Source organism: Lacerta agilis, chromosome 11, assembly GCF_009819535.1.
Source record: "Lacerta agilis isolate rLacAgi1 chromosome 11, rLacAgi1.pri, whole genome shotgun sequence".
In the NCBI taxonomy this organism is placed as follows: domain Eukaryota; kingdom Metazoa; phylum Chordata; class Lepidosauria; order Squamata; family Lacertidae; genus Lacerta; species Lacerta agilis.
The window spans coordinates 36,366,406-36,391,343 of NC_046322.1; the positions used below are offsets into that span (position 1 = coordinate 36,366,406).

The window sequence follows — 24,938 nt, forward strand, 5'->3', positions numbered from 1 at the left end:
GTACGTTTACGCAGGTAGCATTTTTCATATCTTTTCAGTTTCATATTCTGCTATTGGTGTGTAACCATTCCTTGATTTTTTCAAGGTTCTTATCCATCCACTGAATATTTTCTTCAATGGTTTCTATTGCTTGGTGGACAGCACGGAGCTCTGAAATTTTTTTGCCTTGGGAGTTGAAGAAACTTTTTACCTGTTGAGTAAAAATAAATAAATACCACAATCAATTCTTGTGCTATTCCCATTATCTCCAATGGGATTTTTAAAAAGAAAAGGCGTTGGTAGGAGACTGCATCCTAATCTTCCTGTACCAATGCCACTAACTGTAACAGCCTGGATTTAGTCATAGGAGATTCTCAGTCATGGAGACATAAAGAAATGTGCCTATGGTCCAAATTGTACACAAATTACAAGTGTTTTCAAAGGCCTATCGCTTCAGATTTACAAAGGGATAATATAAATGGAAGCAGAACAGCATATGAGCAGTAAGTATCATAAATGTCTCACTCATTTTTATGTTGGTTTCCAAGAACCTAAAATAATACAACTTGTCAGTTTCCTCTGCCTTGGATGTCCATTTTGCTATAAACAACAACTGCTGTACTTTGCCTTGAGATGCATGTGTGAAAAGCAATTAATACAAACAATAAAAAAAATGAAATCATGGAGTCCCATGGACATAAAATGCAGGCTGCGAGATATGCTTACTTCTGCAAGTTGTGCCTTTGTGGAATACTTATTTGTCATTCCAGTAACCAGGTGTGCAATGGTATTAGAACCAAGTTCAAACCTATGCAAACAGAAGAAGTGCATGAAGTAAGTGTTTTTATATTAGAAAGAAAATAAACAGGACTACAAGGAGCGATAATATTTAAAACTTACTTTTTTACAAATGTCTGCCAATTCTGCTTCAAAAACTTCCAGGCTAACTGATAACCCTCAGGGTTCCTTCCAACAGACAAAACAATATATGGAAGATCCTGCATTTTTATTATGTCATCCTCTAAACCTTGCTCCATTAACCTAAGCAAAGAAAACAAACCTCAGTGTGAAGAAACAAGGAAATATTATCTTAATAGGAATAAGAAAACTCGAGTACAAATAAGTGATACACAGCGCAATGGCTATTTGATTTCACACCCTTAGCTTTCGCTGCAGAGAGATTATTCTTCATTTTCCCCAAGCACCCTCTCTTTTTTTTTTTTTTAAACATATTTATTGATTTTCCAACATATATTTCCAATTACCAAACAAATTACAATGCCAAATTAATTATACAATTCCAATTATAACAATTCCAATTATGCCAAATTTTTAACTTGTGAATTCCCCATGTCTCGGACTCCGGAGCGCTTTCTTATGATCTTTTCCAGTTGCTTCATAAAGTCAATATTTTCACAGCCTCTGATAAATGCCAGCAAGCAGACACTCTTATAGTAAATAATGTCTCTGTGTGGAAAAAGCCATCCTCTCCCAATATCGCATTTCGGCTGACGCCATCTTGAAAGTCTCTCATAAATCAAACTTGTAAATCAAACTGCGACACACCAATTTCTTCCCCTGTGAGCCGTCCCCACTCCTTTCCGGGAGGGCCAGACCCTCGTAAATTCCACTATCAATCGTCCATCAAATCCGGCTTCTCCCTTTGAAGTGGTGTACAGCTCCACAGGCTATCATCAGCACTCGGCAGTTAATTCTAGCTGCGTCACAGCCAGCCGAGGATCCTCCATTTCTGTTGAGTCAAGTCCAGATCAAGTTTCACCTCCACACAGTTTATTTTTGTAATTTCCATTCTAATTTCCATTCTGTCTTTAAAGTCCACTTGCCATTTGCCTGTGAAAGTGGATTTTCTAGGGGGAGGTTTCGCCCGTGTTAAGTAGATATTGAGGCAAAACAAACGGAGATTCCAGAGCTTACCCCCCCTTCTTTTCCCTCCTTCACATACCAATGTAAAGTCCGCGTCTTCTTCCAATCTTCATTCTTAATCACTCAGGGCTGCAGTTAGCAACATTCTTCCCACTCCTTTGTCCGAGACATGCCCAAAATCTTTAAACAAATTTATATATCCAATTAAAGGGAGCGTGCACGAACGGGGCCGGCTCCAGGAGCTGCATCTGAAAACGAGCCCTATGTGCCCAGACTCCCCCACCGGTCCCGAAGGACCCAAAGCGGGTTAAGGAGTACCGCGGGCAAAGGCAGCCCTCCCCGTCGTCCCGGGGAGGTGGGAGGCTGCTTACTCCCATCGCAGCCGCCAAATTAACTCGTGATAGATAGCAAAGATGTTAAAGTCCGCCATCCTCCCGCTGTGCACGCCGGGAATCCCCCCAAGCACCCTCTCATAGTCAGCATGGAAAGAAGAAAAGGTGCTGAAAGGGGGTACTGTGCCACACGCAGGAATAATGATGATAATGATAATAATTTCTATATGTCGCTCATCTGACTGGGTTGCCTCGGCCACTCTGGGTGGCTTCCAACAAATTATAAAAGCACAATAAAACATCAAACATAAAAAACCTCCAGATACAGGGCTGCCTTCAGATGTCTTCTAAAAGTCAGATGTTTTATTTCCTTGACATCTGACAGGAGGGTGTTCCACAAGGCAGGCACGATTACTGATAAGGCTCTCTGCCTGGTTCCCTGTAACCTCACTTCTCACAATGAGGGAACCACCAGAAGGCCCTCGAAACTAGCTCTCGGGCTGAATGATGGGGCTGAGGCTGTTTCTTCCCTAGTTACAAAATGCAGAAGAGCCTATGGGCCATAGAGGAGAAGTTTGATTGAAAAGCTGAAATGGGGGAAATCTAATTTGGGGGGGGGGGAGAGACTTGTCACCATTCCCAGTCTTTATCTAAGGGGGAAATTACGGTAACTATTCAGATTAATCTCATCTGTGCTGTGAGGCAGGGTTCTTTCTCTTTGAAATCTTTGGCGAAGATGAGCAGTGGGAGACAGAATGCTCAAAACGCACCCAGACCTAAAAGAATGAAAAAGCTGGCCTGCAGCTGAAGATCAGACACCACTGTTCACCTTTGTCTCCTACACCTCACCTAAAAATCTGATCTGCCCTGCCTTACCCTGTTCCAGCTTCTAATTCCATAGGAACATCCATAATGTGAAACAGCATTTACAGTGGTACCTCTGGTTACGTACTTAATTCATTCCGGAGGTCCATTCTTAACCTGAAGCACCACTTTAGCTAATGGGGCCTCCCACTGCCGCCGCCGCACAATTTCTGTTCTCATCCTGAAGCAAAGTTCTTAACCCGAGGTACTATTTCTGGGTTAGCGGAGTCTGTAACCCGAGGTACCACTGTATATGCTTCAACCCAGGGCACATGAACAAAATGTGCAAGTGGTGTGTGCACTGACCTTTTAACTGTGAGACACTTCGTTCCATTACAACTCATGTTGCATCCGCTTCAGGTTACATTTTTTCAAGTTGCGTCCCACAGCAACCCAGAAGTACCAGAAAGGTTACTTCTGGGTTTCGCCACTTGCGCATGCGCAGATGTGCTAAATTGCGCCGCATGCAGACGTGCCTCCGGGACGGATTACGTTCGCAACTCGAGGTTCCACTGTACTCACCATTCAAGCTTCTCCTTATTTGGGCTTAGGCTGAGAACAGATTCAATTATACTTTTCTCAGTATTAAATTCGGGCAGCTTGTATTTGCTGAAAAGGAAGTCCCAGCCTTCGTCTGTCTGTGTTCCAACAGCATATACCGCAAATTTGATGTCATTGGGCAAACTGCAACAAATGGAGGATTCAGGTTAGTTCTGACATGTATCTCTTGGTGTTGGTTTCTTATGTGGAATGGACTCTCTCAGAAGGTTGTGGGCTCTCCTTCCATGGAGGCTTTTAAGCAGAGGTTGGATGACCATATCTTTTGGATGCTTTAGCTGAGATTCCTGCATTACAGTGGGTTGGACTAGATGACCCTTGCAATCCCTTCCAACTCTGTGATTCTATGGTTCCATGTCTGGATTCAATTGCAAATTACCGTACTACTCAAGTGAGGCTGCCTCATCTCAAGAATCATTGAGAAGGCAAATTCACAGGTAATAGCAATTTTCCTCTCTGGTGATTTTGTGCTCTCCCACCCAGCTGAACAACCAGAACACAGCAACTTCCCTGGTTTTGTATGCTAAATTGGGGTGGCGTTACAGCATTTAAGGTGCCAACAGGGCCATCTTAAGCCTATCCGGCGCCCTGGTTCAAAGATCCCTCTGGGGCGACCCCGCCGCCTCTCCACCCGCCTCCCTCCCGCGCTGGCCACCCCTCGGGAGGGGGGGTGGGCGAGCGGGGGATGAGGGGCGTGGCGTTGGAGCGGGCAGGCGGGCTGCAAGCCGGTCGCCCTTGCCTCCTGGAGCCCCAGCTGGAGTGCTGGAAGGGCGCGCAAAGCCCCACGCCGCTCCAGTGCTCCAGCTGGGGCTCTGGGAGGCCGGCTTGTAGCCCACCCGCCCGCCCAGGGGCTGGGGTGGGTTGGGGAGGGGAAGCCCGGTATGCCGGCGGGCTCGCCCCTGGGGGGCCTGGCGCCCTGGTGCACCGCGCCACAAGCCCCTATGGCTGAGACGGCCCTGGGTGCCACGATGCATGTTTTTGCCCCGTGAAGCCTGAAGATGCTATGGTGCTTACAAAAGAGAAACACGTACTGTAAATTTCCATTGGAGTCCTTCCACTTTGTATAGAACTCTTTTGCTTTGTCCACACACGGTTGGTACTTTCGTACGCAGGCAAACACCAGAAGAGTGCTCCGAAGCAGTCGCTCAGACACTGTCCCAGCATCATCCCAAGACTGTTTGTCAATCATGTTTTTCATTAGATTGACTATGTATTCCTAGAGTGATTTCACAAGCATACAAAAAAGAAATCAGTTAAACATATTTATAAATGCAAAACCAGCTTTTTTAAACCAAATCCGTCAAAAACTGCATTGCCTTTCCCATTCTATTAATGTACATGGACAAAATCAGTTCAGGTTTGCCTATAACCATGTACTTCCATGGCTGAAGGAAGCAGTTGTTTAATAACCAAACTGAAATGCAATGGAACAATAAATGATTTAAGTAGGTATCATAATTAACCACCTGAAATTCTGATTGCAAAAGATATGCACACAGGAGCTAATGGTTTCAAGGCAGCTTCATGTCTATGTTTCAGAAAAACAACAATCTACATAAATGGGAACCCTGCTCCCTTGCATCATGATGAACTTTTTATTTAAAAAATAAGCATGCATCATGTTAAAATAAAATAATAACATATTAACCTTATCTAATTTCCAATTGCTTTAAACAGGTAGTGTTTGCTGTTTCTTTAAATACTAAGTAATTGTTTGACTTCTTTCCATTATTGACATGCTGATCCTACACACACTATATTGTGATTGATGCTGCCCCTAATGATTCTTGCATCCCGTGAGAATCAAAATAATAAAGCAGCTTTCTTTCATTCTACAGTACAACATAAATACATTCATAAAATAATGGGCAATAACCTCAGTATGTGAGCTGACAGCCTGCAAGTATTCATGGCTATTTTTCAGTCTTCCCCTTCTTACCTTTAATTGATTATCTGTGTCTCTCATGTCCCTCTTCTCCAGAAGTTTGTACAAAGGTACCAGCTCATCCAATCCTTGAAGCACAGGAGTAATTTCAGTTTCATGTTTTAGGTACATTGTTAAATCAAGAGCTTTAGTAATCGACAGCTTTTCGGCACTGTGGGAAACATAAAGTGTCAGTAATAACACATTAAAATATTTGTTAAAGAGGCTGAACCATACAGTGTATAGTTTTTTCATTTTTAATACATATTAGCAACACTAATCTTAGTGATTTCCTTTTTAACAGCTAACGTTATGAATGAAACCTGCCTGAATTTTTGCACCCTGCAATGGCAAATTGTGCAAAAGCAAAACATGGTTTGGAGCGCTGAACTTCTGTAGCTGTCAGCATGTTGTGTTATATACACTGAGTTCAGGAAAGTGTAGCAATATGATAATACATTAAAACTGTCAGCGTTGCTTATTATCTGTCTTGCCAGGCTTCTCTGCCTTGCATACTTCCTACTAGCTCTAGATTTAATCGTGCTTTTTACCAGGTTTTGTGGTCTTCCTGAATTAACCCAGCTTTGCAATCCTGCCCACAGGTCATCAGAACAGTACTGGTCTGCAAGCATGCGCTCTCGCTCTCTCATGAACGCCAGCTCCCTTCTTAACCAACAATAGTTCCTGTCTCTGGCTACATATTTTTTTAGTACATTTATACCCCACTTTTCTTCCAACATGGAACTGAAGTTGGTATACATGGGGTTTCAAGACAGTCTCCCATCCAGACACTGACTAGACCCAGCCCCGCTTAGCAAAGCAAGTTGGCTGTATCAGATATCCTCAGCTCTGGGACCTCAACCAAGTGCTGCCGCCAGAATAAGGACCAAATTACTTTGCTGCCATTCATTATCATGAGCTGTCTCAGATATGTACATCAGCTGTGTACATTAGCTGACACAACATATTCATTACAAGATGTATAAAGTAGGCCCACAACTTGTGCACATTGAACTTGTGTGCATTCAAACTTTACGCACAAGGCAAAAAAACACAAACAAACAACAGAAGGGGAGCAGAAAAGGGGTGGCACTCCAGGGAAATGACTTTGGAAATGCCACCTGCCATTGAACCCAATGCATTTGACTATACACACCCTAGAATGTAAAATGCTGTTTTATTTATTGATTTGTTTTACTTTGTGGGCTTATAGCCGAATAAAGAATATCTATCTATCTATCTATTGACTATACACAATTTTGGCTTTAGGAACGTAACCACCACAAAAGTTGTGGGCTTGCTTGTTGTTGTTGTTCAGTCGTGTCCGACTCTTCATGACCCCATGGACCAGAGCACGCCAGGCAAGCCTATCCTTCACTGCCTCTCGCAGTTTGGCCAAACTCATGTTAGTAGCTTCGAGAACACTGTCCAACCATCCTCTGTCGTCCCCTTCTCCTTCTTTCCCAACATCAGGGTCTTTTCTAGGGAGTCTTCTCTTCTCATGAGGTGGCCAAAGTACTGGAGCCTCAACTTCAGGATCTGTCCTTCTAGTGAGCACTCAGGGCTGATTTTTTTGAGAATGGATAGGTTTCATCTTCTTGCAGTCCATGGGACTCTCAAGAGTCTCCTCCAGCACCATAATTCAAAAGCATCAATTCTTTGGCGATCAGCCTTCTTTATGGTCCAGCTTTCACTTCCGTACATTACTACTGGGAAAACCATAGCTTTAACTATACGAACCTTTGTCGGCAAGGTGATGGCAAGGTGGGCTTGCTGTATTTCTGCAATACAGTGGTACCTCTGGTTACATACTTAATTCGTTCCGGAGGTCCGTTCTTAACCTGAAGCACCTGAAACTGTTCTTAACCTGAAGCACCACTTTAGCTAATGGGGCCTCCCGCTGCGCCGCCAGAGCATGATTTTTGTTCTTATCCTGAAGCAAAGTTCTTAACCTGAAGCGTTATTTCTGGGTTAGCGGAGTCTGTAACCTGAAGCGTATGTTACCCGAGGTACCACTGTATACCACCCCCCCAATGTGGATCAAAGAAAAGTATCAACAGATACACTGTTGCAGGTATTGTTCCTACTTGGAATAAATATTTTTGTTATAAAGTAGGATGGGAGTGTCCTATAAACCTCTTGTAATGGCTGTGCCAAATATCACGAGGCCAATTTCTAGGGGAAAGGCCTGTGTCTAAAAAGGCTATAAAACACCTATGTGCTCATTCCTTATGCTAGCAAAAAGTGTAGTGACATCTGTAAAGGATTGGTTCAAGATGACATTGTGTCAATGGGCAAGAACTAGGAGAGCTATTATATTTTATTGGAACAGGAAGCAGTATTTAATTCTGAGATCTCAAGCTCTTATCTCTTCTAACTCTCACTGTCTTAGTAGTACCACAACTCTCCCATTATTCACGCAGGAATGACCGAAGCAATGTCACTGGGAAAGCTCTGGATTTCTAATTTTGCAAATGATACAGGAGGGTCTCTCTTATTTTATTATGTGATGAGGTAGTGTTATCTGTGTTACTGTTGTATAGAACAAAAATGGCACGTTGCTTACCAGAGAGACATTTAGTGTGTACTATCATACTTTACCTCACCATCTGGAATACACCATTGATGAGACTTGCTCTATCGTTGCTGCTAATTACTTTATGATTTTCTTTCAAAAGACGAATTAGGGCATCCCAGCCGTCATCTCTATAGTGCACAATATAATAACCATTCATTCCAACATTAAATTTTATCCACTCCACTTCTTCCGGGAGAATGATGTCATCTACAGACAAAATATATCACATGTATTTTTCTGCCCAGAAGTACTTGACTCATTTCATTTACAGTTATCAACCACAGATAAATAACTTAGTGATTGTTAAAATTGCTTAAAAACCTAGCCTTAATGTCTACTGCACAGTTGCTTTGTGGATAAAAACTTCTGTGTGTCTTACAGGGACTAAAGAAATGGATAGCTTGGAACATCTGTATCTTCTTAATTCTTATAATCTTCCATAATAAAATTACTTGAACTTGAAAACATAATTGTGCATCTTACCCATTTGAATTAAGTCAAACATACCTGTTTTAGTTGTCAGCAAAAACCTCTGAACTTCAGCACATTTACTGGTAATATACGTTAATGGAACTTGCCACAGATTCCTAGAGTAAAATGAGTGATGGTTAGCTGATTGTTTCAACAGCCTGTATAAACACGTATCTAAGCTGACCACTGAGTTGCATGACTGGGGGCATGTAAAGAGGGGTTCTTGTTGAGAGTTCTATGGCTGCAAGGTCTGTTTTCACACACTTAAAAGCAAACCTGCATTTCCAGAGATGGCTAATGATTCCTGCCATATTAACTCTCTACTATGAGTACCGGTACCTATCTTTAAGAAAATGCTTTTGTTTCCTTAAGGCTTTGCCATCAGAGCCACGTGTGCTCTCAAAGAAATGTAACAAGTGAAATGTAATTCCCTACAGGACAGAATTAAACCGGTCTCCAGTTTAGAGATTGTAACTTTTCTCATTTAGAAAGTCTAGCATGCCCTCAGCTGATTTATTTGTATGATGTAAAAGAAAATTCAATATGATTTTTATAATAATAATAATAATCATCATCATCATCATCATCATCATCATTTATACCCTGCCCATCTGGCTGGGTTTCCTCAGCCACTCAGGGCAGCTTCCAACAAAAGATTTAAAAATACATTAAAATGTCAGACATTAAAAACTTCCCTAACTAGTTAAGGAATCACAGTGCAACCTGCATTATTTATTTTTATAATTAAATGTTAGCCAGTGGTGGAGCTTCACTTGCTCCTTTGCCATTACCCGGTTGGTGCAGCAGAACTAGAACCCTTCACATAGTGCTCCTGGTGCACATGGACCTTCTTTCCTTTTAATGTCACAGTTACTACCGGGAATCCTTGCTGCAGTGTCCAAGTGTCCATCATGGTCTTCACATCATGAAGCTCATTTTTGGTCCAGTGCTATAAATCAGTGACAAAAATATGAACTGAGATGCTAGGAGATGCTGCTCATTGGGCAGCAGCAGCAAAGAGATAAAAATTACAAATCTGTACTATCTGTATGACTTTCCATAGTTAATAGTGTAGGGTGACATTTTTGACATATGGCAGAGAAAGATTTAAGAATGAAAGTATATGGTTTCCTGTAACATTAAAATGGTGACAAAAACCAGTTCCAGATTCCGCATTTTTGCATCCATGCTAACCACACAAAGAATAAAGGTGGGGCGGGGGAATCTGATTTCCACTGAAGTACAGGTCTCTAACAATTCAGAAAGATTGCAAGGTTCAGCTATGATAAGAAACCATAGTTTCTGGCTACATCTATGAGTTTCAGAGATCCTTTCCCCTCTTTCACATGTGGAAGATCATGGGAAACTCCCACTTCTGGTTTTAAACTAAGCAGTTCTGCATGATGTCTGAAGCTGATGAACTGTGGTTTGTTTAAAGCAGTGGTGGCAAAACTTGGCCTTCCAGCTCTTTTTGGACTACAACTCCCATCATCCCTAGCTAACAGGACCAGTGGTCAGGGATGATGGGAATTGTAGTCCCAAAACAGCTGGAGAGCCAAGTTTGGCCACCACTGGTTTAAAGTATGGTTTTAGAACAACCTATGATCTCAAACCCAGTGTTCAATCTTGCCTTCTTCCTGACCATAGTTTAAATAAACTACAGCTCACTGTCTCTGGATTTAACTGAGAATGGCAAATTGCTTAAAATCAGCAGAAAGAGATTCCAATCTCTTCCTCACAGACATGTAAGGAAGCCAGAGGCTCATCATAACTTGTTCATGTAGCAGGAAACCATTATGTAGAGCATGAGGTGCGGGTGCTTTCCCCCAAGACATGCATTTGTTAATATGATTTCACAGCAGTAACAGTTTCCTCGGTATCTGAATATCAGTTAAGTGTTATGCACGAGGGTGCATAAACTTCCACAAACTTGTGGAAAGGCTGGATTCTCCCTCTTTAGTAAGAAATTTATAAATTTCTAAGCAGAAATACCGTACGCAATAAAACACAAACTCACGGAAGTTGAGATTGTCTCCTGGCTTCTGGCACAAACCCCATCATTTTGTCCTCGACCTTCTGCAGGGCAAACCTAGCAACAAAACTCAAAAATTAGGTACCTAAGGCTTGAAAACACGTGCAACAATACCGCTCAAAGAGCAATTCTGGCTAGCAATGCTTTGAAAATTATGACATTGCTCACTAGGGATGCTGGTAGAAAACGTGCAAGAAATACTTACACCTGACAAGCTGTTCCACAGATCTTTGTTTTCTGTATTCTGATAGCTGAATCGTGACAGATATTTTATAAGGCCAGCTCTAAACACTTCTGGGCTGAGATAATGCAGTAGCATATTTAGAAGACAAGCACCCTGAAAAGAGAGGAGTGAAACAATAAATTCGACACTTGCTTTTTCAATGTCTGCTTATCTACATCTAGATCTGATGCTCTGATTAGGACAATCCTAAGCCCCAATCTTTCACAAAGTTCTCATCTTTGGGTTCTGGCTTTCACATTAGATTTCTGTCCATACAAATTAAAACAAATGCTACAGAACATATTCATTATGTCTTTGATGGTTGAGGGAAGGGTTGCATTTACACAGAATAAAATAAATAGTGTAATGAACTGTGAATAAGGGCAAAAAGGTGGGTCGATATCCACAAAATATTAGGACACATGGAGTCCCTGAGAGTTTATAAAAATCTCATCAGAACTAAGGAAAGAATACATAAATAATAAGAGCATCTTTAAAATTTTACCTTATCATAGGAAACACTATCAAACATTTCTTGAATCTGAGCTGGATCTTCAACAGGGGTCGATATGGGATGTGAAGAATTTAAGGCGTCTACTTCCATAGCACTGAAATAATTGTTTAAAAAGTGATCTTCCTAATAAAAGAAAAACAAAACAAAGTGCTCGTTTAATAGGGTTTGAAGATCACTTAAAAAAATACTTATTGTCATTTCACAGATGTTTCACATAAACAAAGTTAACAAAACCGAAGAACTACAATTCTCAACTCTGGAGATACCATCACCTTTGTAATAATAACCATTCACACATTATAATGGTAGTCATTTGTATAAATTTGGGGTAGAGGGAGAATTGGGTATTATGAAAGACTTAGGAACTGGTCTTCTGTTTTCTGGTGAATTTGTAAAGGCAATTAAATTCCACCACTCTCTAGCAAGTGTCCTTGTGTTTTATTGTTATCGCAAGTCTTAACTTGTGTGTTAGCTGTTTTAGTGTGTCATTTAAAAGTATAGCCGAAAAGCTATCAGTGTCTTTACTTAATTTCTATGACAAAAATATTTATACTCTTTATTAATTCATTAGCAGATTGATATCCTGCCTTTCCATCATTTGGCATCATTTGACCCACAGGGGTCTGGCGCAGCGCAGCACGGGGACTCACCTCTGTGGCACCAGAACTGCATCGATGCAGGCGCAGAAAATGATCCGACCCATGGAGGGGGCGCCACAGCAGTGAACCGGTGCAGGCAAGGTAAGCCTTGCTGACCCCTGGCCTAGAGCAAGCAAGGGAGCGCCGAACAGGGAGGAGGGCCGAGGAGACCCTCACGCCCTTTTCCCCGCCACCTCTGTGGTGGTGGTAATGCCACCCTCCGAGGCCACAGACCCGTTAGACAGTGGCAGGTTCTGCAATTGTTGGGTGGGCCAGGTTCAGGACCCTGGCAGGCCGGATCTGGCCTGTGGGCCATAGTTTGAGGACCCCTGCTTTATGAGATGCATGAAGTGTTATCCTAAATTGGCAGGAATGTACACATACACACGTGTAATATATATAGAGAGAAAAAATGTAAGCAGTGAAGTCAGAGGAAAATGAAATGTGAAAAATATTGACCGTGACAATTATGTTAAAGTGGATGTAAAACCATTACAGTGATGTATTTTTGCCTGACATTGGCAAGCTAATTGTCACTTATAGTGGGATAATTACACGTTATCTCAGTTCCAGTGTCTGAAGTGCTACCCTATGAAGAATGTTATTTCACCTGTGACCTGAAACATGGTAGCAGTGGTTTATCTCAAATTAGCTTGCCAATGCCAGGATGCTTATTTGCCCAGGAGGAACATGTTCTTTATCAGTCTCCCATGCCCTGCCCCCTATACATGAATAGCAGTACAAGACTTGTGGTCCAGGGTGTCTGGAGTTATGAACAATCTTTTCAGGTGATTGTTGCTGGTTTGACTTAATAATAATAATAATAATAATAATAATAATAATAATTCTATCTTCAGCGAGCAATCAACATCTATTTTAAGAAACATTTTCGTATTATAAAAACTGGAATGTTAATACTCACAACTTTTAGTTCTGGGTAGGTAACATTTACAGCCAGATATTCCATAAAATTTGCAAATCCTTCATTGAGCCAGAGATCATTCCACCATTTCATGGTGACTAGATTTCCGAACCACTGCAAGAAAAAAAATCTGATAGCAGAGATTTTCAGTTGTTTTAAATTAATCCTCTGGTGCCTTCATTACACTGAAGAATCCACTGACTAGTGCAGCTATCAAGTTCATGTATAAAATTAGTGATAACTTACCTGGTGAGCAAGTTCATGGGCTATAACCATAGTAATTCGAAGTCTACGTGACGCTGAGGATTTTTCAGGATCGTATAATAAAGCAGATTCCCTGTATGTAATCAATCCCCAATTTTCCATTGCACCAGACGCAAAATCGGGAATAGCTGCTAGGTCTGCAAATACATTTTGAAAAAGTTGTCCTTCTTACCTGCTCACTCCTTTTATAAATTCACAAGTCAACTTTGAAAGTAAACATATACGTAGGTATGTTTTGTTTGCAAAACATTTCTATCAAAAGTGAAGCAGCAAGTTTATTGATGTAGCAGAATTTTCTAAAGTGCTAACTGGTGACACCATTTAATTTCAGACTCTTTTGTAAAAGGTTATTTAGTTCCTTTGCAATAATAACTATTTCTGCCCTGTTCTAATTTCAGTTATATATGGTTACACATGAACTGTTGATAGGTACGCACATCCAATTGAAATCAATGTAGTGCAGATAAGTCCCATGCTCAATATGGTGCACATCTGAAGACACATGTAATTATGAGTGTGGTGCCTGATCCAACAAGTGACACATAGACAGAAGTGTATTTCCATGTACTAAAACTGTTGGATTAAATTGGCTCTGGGGTGGGGGTGAGTTGTTCAGAAGAATGCCCAGAACTGTGATGGGAGGGAGGTGATGCTGGAACTACATGTGAGAGTCAATGGGTTGCAGTTCACAGTTTTGACCAAACTAGGCTTAAATCCCTGATCTACCATTAATTCAATGGATAGCTTTGGGAAAGGCACTACCTCCCAGTTCCTAGGATATAAGCGAAGAAGAAGAAGAAGAGTTTGGATTGATATCCCGCTTTATCACTACCCTAAGGAGTCTCAAAGCGGCTAACATTCTCCCTTCCCTTCCTCCCCCCACAACAAACACTCTGTGAGGTGAGTGGGGCTGAAAGACTTCAAAGAAGTGTGACTAGCCCAAGGTCACCCAGCAGCTGCATGTGGAGGAGCGGAGACGCGAATGCGGTTCACCAGATTACGAGACTACCACTCTTAACCATTACACCACACTGAGTGTTAATTATCTCAAATCAGATAAAGATTGCAGTGGGCGCACTATGCATGCTAGGTATGAGAAACTTATGGTCCTCCAGATGTTACTGGGCCACACAACTCCCATCATCTCTAACCACTGGTCATGCTGGCTGGGGCTGAAGGAAGTTAAGAGTCCAAAACAGCTGGAAGGCCACAGGTTAGCTGCCACTTCATATACACAACTGATTAACTAGTCATACTCAGATACTCATGGTGATCGTGTGATACTGAATTTCATATTGTGGAGGCACAGAAAAATTACTGAATCTGTACCACAGTAACATTGTTTCTGACAGAAGCACCTAGGCAGAAAAAGCAAATTGTTGAAAGAATGGGAGGTCTAAAAATGGGGGAAGAAAGACATCCATCATTCTGAAGCGGTATTTCAAAGAACACAAAACCCTTGCAAATATACCAAGAACTGAGAGAATTCTTTATTGCCTTGAAAATAACTCCCTTGAGCTTTAACAGCAAAATCTTAAGCCCAGTTTACAAGTAAATTATTTTATACCTAGGTGGCTCAGAACAATAAATACCTTGCTTAGGCAGAGGATATGGAATGCTAAAATATCCCTCATAGAAGTCCAACAGTTTTATTGCTGCTTCCAAGGCATATCCACTTGGTTGATCATGTGTGGTACAGCATATACTGAAACCTAAAATTATCATCCACAACAAAACACAAACACTGATGAATTCTTAAGAAAATATAAACAATATTAATTTGTTAACACCTTAAAATGCGAGTAAAGTTGCGAGGTATCCAACATTTGATTTAGCTTTCCTACATATTGTGCATAGGCAAACTCCTGTGAAACCAATGGCAGAGGATATTTTCTTAGGAGGACATAGGTCCTGATCCATTCAAATTAAAAGACTCTGGACTTCCGGTTTTACCGCGCACCGGGGATGGACGCGCTCCGCTAGAGCTCCGTTTTAACTCTAGAGGGGAGCGCTTGCTGGAGAGGTTTTCGGGGCTCCGTGAAGGCTGCACGACCCCCCAAAAAAAGACTCAGGGAGTGACCCTGAGTCAGAGCACCCAGCGGCGTTGGACGAGACCCTCCGAATTCTACGTCGTCGCGACGAGAGAGCGGGGGGACTTGGACGTGTGGGTACAAACGCCTACCAGCAAGAAGCCTCGTTACCGGGAAGGTGGTCAGCGGTAAAAATTTCCTATTTTTGTCACCCCAGAACAACCTAGCTTGGCATTAAAGAAGGACAATTTAAAATAAGCCCAGCCATCTAGGAAAATAAGAGTAGAAATAAGGGGTTGAGACGGAAGAACAGAGGAAATTAACCTCGCTGTTTAGAACCTAGCACAGAAACTAAGAGGTTCAGAGGAATTGCTTTTAAAATTTAAGAACTGTACTGCTACAAACCCTCCCCCCGGCCTCCAACCAGAAAAGGGGGGATAAAAAGGGAGTAAGGACACTTGAATTTATTATAGACAACATGATTTCCTGATGCATTAGACGAACTTCTCCGCACTGTTATTTGACGAAATTCTAAGGGGGGAAGAGGAGGTAATTGGAAAAAAAACATACCGGAGAAAATAATAAGCTGTTGAGCTGCTGAACTGCCGTTATGAGCTGCTGATCTGCTGTTGTTTGTTTGCTGTCTGGCGAGAAGGGAACTTTGGAAAGAAAATGGAGGAGCGTGGATGGTGAGGAGGCGTGGACTTCTAAGAACTTAATTGGGAATTAAGGAAGGAAGGATACAAGTAAAGAACAAAAAATAAGGACAAAATTAACGGAAGAAGGACCGCAGATAGAAGGATTGTGGGGAAAGAAAACAGCGACTTCAGTGGTCAACCTGAACACTACAATCTGACTTGGAAATCCAAAAAGTGAGGACAGCGACACCAGTGGCCACTTTTGACACTGCAACTCGACCTGAAAGTTTAAGAAAGGAGGACAGCGACACCAGAGGCCTGAACTGTAATAACATCCCTATAAAGGAAAACAGTGACCCCTAGTGGCTGGATTTAAAATATAATTGAAGATCAGTAAAATAAGACTAAGGATTGAAAGAAATAAGGGGTAAACTATAGTGAAATCTTGGCTGAGAGTATTTGAAAAGGTGATACTATTATGTCAACAAATAAGAAATATAATCAAAGTGTGATTTATAATCAGCAGAGTAGAAGGAACTCAGGCCAAGACATAGACATGGAAGTGAAAGAACTAATTTTAAGCCTGAAAGGAGATATAGGCGAAATGAGAAAAGAATTTACTGAATTGAAAAGGGAAATGAATAACAAAATGAATGGAATTGAGGAAAAATTAGACGCAATGAATATAAAGGTGGAAGACAATACAAAATCAATTGTTGAGATGAGAGCACAATAAATGCGCTCTCAGAAGAAAATAAGGAACTGGCAAAAAAAATAGAGGAAGGGGAAACCAAAACACAACAATTAGAAGAGATCATCAAAAAAGCCTCTAAGGAAATAAAGCATTAAAAAAAGAGGGGGAAAAGGCAGATAAAGAAAGGGAAGAATTTAAAATAACACAAGAGGCTACTTGGGACGCGATGTCTATGTTACAGATGCAGTCCAAGGAGAAGACCCTAAGACTGAGAGGTGTCCCTGAGAGGTTGGATGAAAACCTACAAGGGGCTTTAACTAAAGAAATAGCTACCTGGTTAGAAGTGGAAGAAGAAGAACTAGCAGACAATACTGAAAGCTTATTTAGAGTTAATTCGAAAAAAGCAAAAGAAAATCAATGGCCAGGAGATTGTTTAATAACATTCACCTCAAATAAATGGAAAAAACAGGGTTTTACAAACTAGAAGACAAAAGAAACTTATGATAGATGAGGAAGAAATTGTAATCCTGAAGGAAGTTCCTCCACGTCTCTTGAGAAAGAGGGATAAATACCAATTTTTAACAAAACCTCTTAAAGCCAACTCCATATTTTTTAAATGGGAATATCCAGAGGATTATCCTTCCACTTTAAAGGTAGAAGAAGGAGGATTTGATAATCCGGTGGATGCAGATATCTTCTTCAGAAAATAAAGATGAATTGGGAGTAAAAAACAACAACTAAAAGGAAATCCTAACCAGAAAACTTCACGCCAAGACAGCAATTCTGAAAGTGAATAAATAATAAAATATATTATTTATTCCGTTTTTTTTTTTCTTAAAAAACCAACAGATTTTATTTGAATAAATAAATAAATGAATCTCAAAATCTCCTCTTGGAATGTGAATGGATTAAACAGTAAAAATAAAAGAAATAAAATATTTCACATATATTAAAACAAAGGAATGATATGTATGTCTTCAGGAAACGCATATTAAAAAAGAGCATAAAAGACTGCTGATAAACCCAAAATTAGGACAAGAATTTGTAGCTGCAGATGAAGTTAAAAAAAAAGGAGTAGTGATATATGTAAGAACAAGTTTAGAACCACAATTAATATTTTCAGATCCGGAAGGTAGAATAATTGTATTAAAAATAAATTATTTGGAGAAATAATACATATAATAGGAATATATGCGCCAAACACTAAAAAAGCAGAGTTCTTTAAAAAGGTTGAAACAAAATTGCTGGAATATGTTGAAAGTAAAATGGTAATCTTAGGGGATTTAAATGGAGTAATTGATCCGAAAATTGACAGAACAGGAAGTAGAAAGGAAAATAAAAAGGGGAAATTACCGATATCGTTCTTTAATATGATAGAAAATTTAAATTTGAAAGATGCCTGGAGATTCAAGAATGAGGCCGAAAGAGAATATACATTCTTTTCGGATTCAAAAAATATGGCAAGCAGAATAGATGCCATTTGGCTCTCTTCTGAACTATTAAGTAGAATCCAGGAAGTCAAAATATTACCTAGAACAATATCGGATCATAATCAGATATTACTACATTTAAATTCGGAATGGAAGTCAGGTATTAAAAGATGGAAATTGAACACCTCGTTGTTATATGATGAAAAAGTAATAAATGGCGCAAAAAGAGTATTACAAGAATTCTTCAAACTAAATAACAAAAAAGATTCAGATATAAAAACAATATGGGACACCAGTAAGGCAGTAATTAGAGGATATTTATTAAACAAAATGCCATACAAAAAAGAGAAAGAGGAAGGGGGAGGGGGGGGGGAGGAAAGGGGGGGGGGGGGAGGGGAGAGGGAGGGGAGGGAAAAAAGAGAAAAGGGGAATTCTAGAAGAACTAGAGAAAAAAGAAAAAGAGTTACATAAAAATCCAAAAAAAACAAATTTAAAAACTGAAATTAATATGTTAAAAACAAAATATAAAATCAAAATAGAACAAGAAATAGATTGGAATTTAAGGATTTGGAAACAAAACAACTTTGAATTTGCAAATAAACCGGGCAAATATTTGGCCTGGCAATTGAAAAAAAAGAGAAATGAAAAATTAATAAATAGAATAAAAGTAGGGGAAACAATTATTGATGATCCACAAATAATAATGGAAAAATTTGTCCAATATTATGAACAATTATATAATAAAAAAGATGAAAACAAAGAGGAGATAAAGCAATATTTGGAAAATATAAAATTGGAATTAATATAAAAGAGGAAGTGAAAGAATTAAACACCCCTATAACAATACAAGAAATAAAAAACTCAATCAAAAGGAGTAAATCAGGGAAAACCCCAGGGCCAGATGGCCTACCAATAGAATATTATAAAAGATTAGAAGACATTTTGGTAGCCCCTTTACTGGAAATAATGAATCATGCATTAGAAAAAACAGAAATTCCGGATTCTTGGAAAGAAGCATATGTCACACTCCTGCAAAAACCTGATACAGATAAGGAAAAAATGTCAAACTATAGACCAATTTCCCTGTTAAACAGCGATTATAAAATCTTCGCTGGAATAATAGCAAATAGATTAAAAGAACTGGCCAAAAAAGTAATACACCCCAACCAAGCGGGCTTTATACCCGGGAGACAACTGTATAATAATACAAGGAACATCGTAGATAATAGAACATCTGGAATTTAAAATTGATAAAAAGGCGGCCTTACTATTGTTGGATGCAGAAAAAGCATTCGACAATGTATCATGGGAGTTTATGAAAAAACAAATGGAAACAATTGGAATAGAGGGAAGAATGCAAAAGGCAATTGAGGCAATATATAATCACCAAAAGGCGAGACTTATAATAAATGGGAATCTAACGAAAAGCTTTTTAATTTCCAAAGGAACAAGACAGGGATGTCCCCTTTCACCTTTACTGTTTGTTTGACAATAGAAATTCTCCTACAAAACATTAGAAATAATAAGAAAATAAAAGGAATAACACTAGGTAAGAATTCTTATAAAGTGCGAGCTTTCGCCGATGATATCATAATAACAACCCAAGATCCGTTAGAGAGTATACCAGCAGCTCTAGAGACCATTAAAGAATACGGAGAATTAGCAGGATTAAAAATAAATTATCAAAAAACATCATTATTAACCAAAAATTTAGAGTTAAAGAGAAAAGGGAATTACAACAACTAACAGGATTGGAGATTAAAAATAAAGTAAAATATTTGGGGATTTGGTTAACCTCTAAAAGCATTAATTATACGAAGATAATTACGTAAAAACCTGGAAAGACATTAAGAAAAATATGGAAATATGGAACAGGTTGCATTTATCATTATGGGGAAGAGTTTCCGTTGTCAAAATGATATATTGCCGAAAATGATATTCCTATTTCAATCCATTCCAATTCTAGGGGGCATGAAATGCTTTAAGGACTGGAAAAAAGAATTGACGAAATTTATTTGGAACGGGAAAAAACCCCGTAAAGTTTCAACTATTGACTGATTGTAAAGAGAGGGGAGGTTTTGCATTGCCCAACCTAGAATTGTACCATGCAGCAGGGGTTATTATGGATAAAAGAGTGGATTACATTGGAGAACCCAGAGATTTTGGATTTGGAGGGAGCAGAGAATCGATTCAGCTGGCACTCCTATTTGTTATATGATAAGGTTAAAGTCCACAAGGGGTTTTTAAACCATCTCATAAGAAAATGCTTATATAACATTTGGTCAAAATATAAAGGAATTCTAGAACCAAAAATACCCCTGTGGACTTCACCGGTGGAAATTATTACAGTTAAAAAACAAATATGGAGGGGAGGTGGGCCACATATCAAATATTACTAGAAAAACAACAAGAGGAATGGTCTCTAAAAAAATATGAAGAGGTAAAGGAATATCTGAATGGCTGGCTACAATATTTCCAGATTCATCAAAGATTTATAATGGATAGAAAATTGGGCATTGCAAAAGAGAACTCAAAATTTGAAAAGAATTAATACAAAATAAAGGTAAATATATCTCACGTATGTATAAGCTATTATTAGAGTGGGACCTAAAAGAAAACAGGTGAAGTCGGTAATGGTTAAATGGGCCCAAGATTTAGGCCACAACATACTGATGGATCAATGGGAAAGGCTTTGGCAAGTAGATATAAAATTTACGGCCTGTTATTCTTTGAGGGAAAATACCCTTAAGATGATGTATAGATGGCACTATACACCGGATAAACTAGCCAAAATGTATAAAAATAGATCACATTTATGTTGGAGGTGCGATAAAGAATGGGTCATATATGCACATGGTGGAATTGTCAAGAGGTTAGTATATTCTGGAATAATGTTTATGAAGAATTGAAAAAATTACTGAAATGTACGTTTAAGAAAAAACCGGAATTATTTTTACTAAGTATAGTGCCAGATGAGATAAAAAAACCAAAAAGAACATTAATACTATATGGAATAACAGCGGCCAGAATATTAGTAGCCAGGAATTGGAAGAATAAGACTATACCAAATATGACAGATTGGCAAAACTTGATGTTAGAGTACTTTGAGTTAGCGATGAACACTGGAAGGGTAAGAGAGCAGACTAAACAAAAAGTCCATATTGAATGGAAGCTATTTGAGGAATACCTGGAGAATAATGGTATTAGGAGCTCCTTTATAGCAGAAATAGACTGAACCAGATGATAAATCAACTAAGAGGTAATAAAGAGACAAAAAGGAACAAAAGAAAAATTTACAACTGTGCGATAAATATAGACAATGAACAGCAGAAACAGCGAGTTTAGTTGGAAGTCTTTTTATTTAACATCGAAATGTTTTAATTTGTGGAAATTATGTTACAATTTTTTGTTTTTGATGTTTGTATTAGATCATTATGTTTGGTAAGAATGTAAATAATTACATCTTTTCTTTTACTATTTTCTTTTCTTTCTTTACCCTTATCCTTCCCCTTTTCCTTCTCTTCTTTTTCTTTTCTTCGTCCAAGTGGTGTTTTGTTGTATGTTATCTATATTATGTTTTGTTGTATGTTGTGATATTTGTTATATGTATGAGTGTTTTTTAAAAGAATAAAGTTTATATTATACAATAAAAAAAAACAAATTAAAAGACTCTGAAGGTGGATCTTAATTTAGCAAAAAATAATATAATAATAATACACTAACAATGGCAGTGAAAGTATCTATATCTTATATGTATTTATATAATTTTAACCTTGTCAAACCCTGGAATCAAGAAAATGTTATTTTGAGGTGGTTGCTTGTGGAGATTCTGACTAAGCATCAGGCAGAACTTTCTGACGATAAGAGCTGTTCAAAAGTGGAATGGTCTCCCTTGGGAGGTGGTGGTCTCTCCTTCCTTGGATATTTTTAAGCATAGGTTGTATGGCTATCATCAACTGCAGAAAGTTGAGCTAGATGACCCTCAGGCATGGCCGTGGCCAAGTGGGGGCAGGGGAGCAGTTGCCCCCCCCCCAGATCAAGTAAAACAATAGAAATACTGACCAATCACATTGGTTCTGCCCTGCCCCCCAAGTCCTGTCCCCCCTAACAAAATCTTGGCTACACCCATGCCCTCAGGGCACTTTCCAAATCAACAGCTCCATGATTCTATAGGGAAGAGCCACTGTGGTGGGTAGGGAGTTGAATTTGGACAGGGACCAAGCTCAAATGTTTGCTTAGAAATGAAGTACACAGGATTACTCTCAGGCAGTGGCTGTATGCATCTCATACTAAGCTACCTCATGGTGTTTTAGTGCAGATAAACTGAAAATCAAACTAGGAAAGATGAAGTGCTCTGTGACTGACTGATGTAAGATTGCCTTTATTTTTTTTTATTTAAAGGTACATTATCTCATTATCCAGATGCTCCGTCTTTTTTGCAACTGCATGTACTCAAGCTTTTTAATTTTTATCCCAGCAGTTTAGAAAATTAAGCATTACTGGTACACTTTTCTACAAACAAATGTAAACAACTGTGCAACGGCTGCTGTCCATATAACTGATGCTTAACAGAGGGAACACGACCACTGCAAGTCTAAACTTTTCCTTCTTATAACATGGTAATAGAAGTTTTGAGAACTACTGAAAAAATATTTCAAATTCTACAGGGTTGGATCCAGAGTTACTCACAACCAACTTAAGTACCATTGATTTCAATGGATCTACTCTAAGCAGGGGCAGAGCAAGGGGCGGGGGGTGGCCCGCCCCGCGTTCCAGGGGGGGGGTGATACTTTGGCCGCCCCCCCGCCCTGCCAGAAGGGCCCCGAACGGGGGCATGCTGCCTTTCCCCCCCTTCCAGCGGCTTTTTTCCAGCGTGAGGGGTGGGCCAGCGAGGGGGCATCACGCTTGTCGCTGGCATGACACCCCCTCCTCGCTGGCCTGCCCCTCACACAGAAAAAAACCCGCTGGGGGGGGAAAGGGGAGGCAAAGCAGGTGCTTGAACGTGCCTGCTCTGCTTCCCTTTCCCCCCTCCCAGAGGCTTTTTTGGCGTGAGGGGTGGACCAGCGAGGAGGGGTGTCACTGACACCCCCTCCTCGCTGTCCTGCCCCTGGTGCAGAAAAAAAAGCCGCAGAAAGGGGGAAAGGGGAAGCTTCCCCTTCCCCCCTAAGCGGCAGCCATGTGCGCCGGGCAGTACACAGGCTTCCTCCGCCCCTGACTCTAAGTATGACTAAGTCTAGCTCTAACCCATAATAATTGAAAAACTAAAACTGCTACAATTTTAAAATATCAATGTGCAACACTTCAGTTGATATGAAAAGTTTACCTTAATTCCACGGGCAGTCATCTTGGAAATGGATTTGAAATCTGAAACAATGAAGGCCACTAGGTATGTGCTCATCTTTACACTGACATCAAAGTGGTCTTCAAGGAGCTGCCCTCCGATGTTTACGGATTCCACCTAAAAAATGTAAAAACTCTATTACATTTCAGCTCTAGCTCTGAAGTACATTCATTACTTCTGGTCATGCACACGCGCGCGCACACACACACTATAAAAATAAAAGAAAATATATCTCCCTCATAGCTCTTTTAAGGCTTAAATGCTATGATCTCCTTTTCACAGTTGCAAACCTACATCTAAGCAGAAGCTAGAAATAAATCAGTTAAGAAGGGCAACCTAGCAGAAGGGAATTGCCCCCCCCTTTCTAGCCCTACTCAATAGATATCACATCCTTTCTTACACTTTTTCAATACATGAATACATTCATTTTTATATTCTGCTTTGCTTTCTTTTGTGCGCACCAAAAGTGAACACAACATGAGCACAAACTCTTATAAGATGTGGTTTATAGTGTACAACGGTAATATTTTCTACGTTACTTTGCTTTATATTTCTCAACTAGGCAGATCAAAGTATACAAAGTATATACCTACAATAGGCATATTGGATAGTGCAAGATGTTTCGGTTCTCTTATGATCTTAATAGAAAATTTCGCTTTGAATGCAGGCTCATCAAAGCAAGGGAAAGCCATACGTGCAGCTGTTGGTTCAAAGTGTGTTAATGCAAGCACCCTGGAATTAAGAAAAAGAATTACATACTGTATATGCTTTGTTAGTAGTACAGTACATAGTAGTACAGTAAAAATATTCACAGATGAACATTTCACCTAATGAATAGAAATCAGCTTGCATTTCTTCATTGAAGAAAGAGATAATATTTTAAAAAACTGTAACAGTGTATTAAGAAGCAGATTCCATTATGCTAATAGAATTTATTCTGATATACAGTAAATATGCATATGATTGCAACCTAAAGGTGCTTCCAGACAGGTATTTAATGTGGGATTGGAGCTCCTCACATGTAAGGTTTTTGCGTATGTTTTGTAATTCTACATGACACAAAGTTTATAAACACAGAAGCAATGAATCATAGGAAACAGGAAGGTCAAAAAGATACATACAAATCTAAATGAAAATATTGTCCAAAAATAACAAAGGAGCAGCATAATCATATGACAACCAGTCAAATAGTAAAATGAAAAAAGACTTACCTTACTTCTCCTTCTGGAGTTCTATATGAGCTTTTATAGAATCCTTGAAAACTGTCTGAGAGATTAGCAAAATACTCAATGCTAATAATGTACTTGTGCTCAATTTGCAGTGGTTCAGTAGCAACAAGTGCAATCTGTTCATATGGTGGGTATTCTAAAACAGTCATTTCTTTATCAGCATCAAGGCTTCCTGTTTCTCCTTGGATGGTAGCTTTGGTGATCTGGAGATATTTGCTGTGCAGGATGACTGAGCTAGTTTGTTCAGTTACCATAATCTCTATTTTGGCCAATCCAGTAAAGTTAAAGTGGTGAGATTTGGATGAATAAGAAGATCATAATGAACTGGGACGACATGCTTGGGAAGCCTACTTTTATTCCAAGGAAATTGATTACTTCCTTCTCCAGTGGATG

General features: G+C 39.6%; 1 protein-coding gene across 1 annotated transcript; it reads right to left on the bottom strand.

The window, feature by feature from the left end:
- On the bottom strand, nucleotides 1-24,938 carry ERAP1 (endoplasmic reticulum aminopeptidase 1). The gene is given in 19 exon segments (XM_033164055.1): nucleotides 1-190; nucleotides 706-787; nucleotides 880-1,020; nucleotides 3,582-3,743; nucleotides 4,649-4,833; nucleotides 5,557-5,713; nucleotides 8,143-8,326; nucleotides 8,627-8,706; nucleotides 9,382-9,539; nucleotides 10,608-10,679; nucleotides 10,828-10,959; nucleotides 11,351-11,482; nucleotides 12,920-13,033; nucleotides 13,166-13,320; nucleotides 14,776-14,871; nucleotides 14,874-14,895; nucleotides 23,299-23,433; nucleotides 23,910-24,048; nucleotides 24,528-24,938. Coding segments are annotated over 19 exon segments (2,568 nt in total). The 5' UTR covers nucleotides 24,800-24,938; the 3' UTR covers nucleotides 1-40.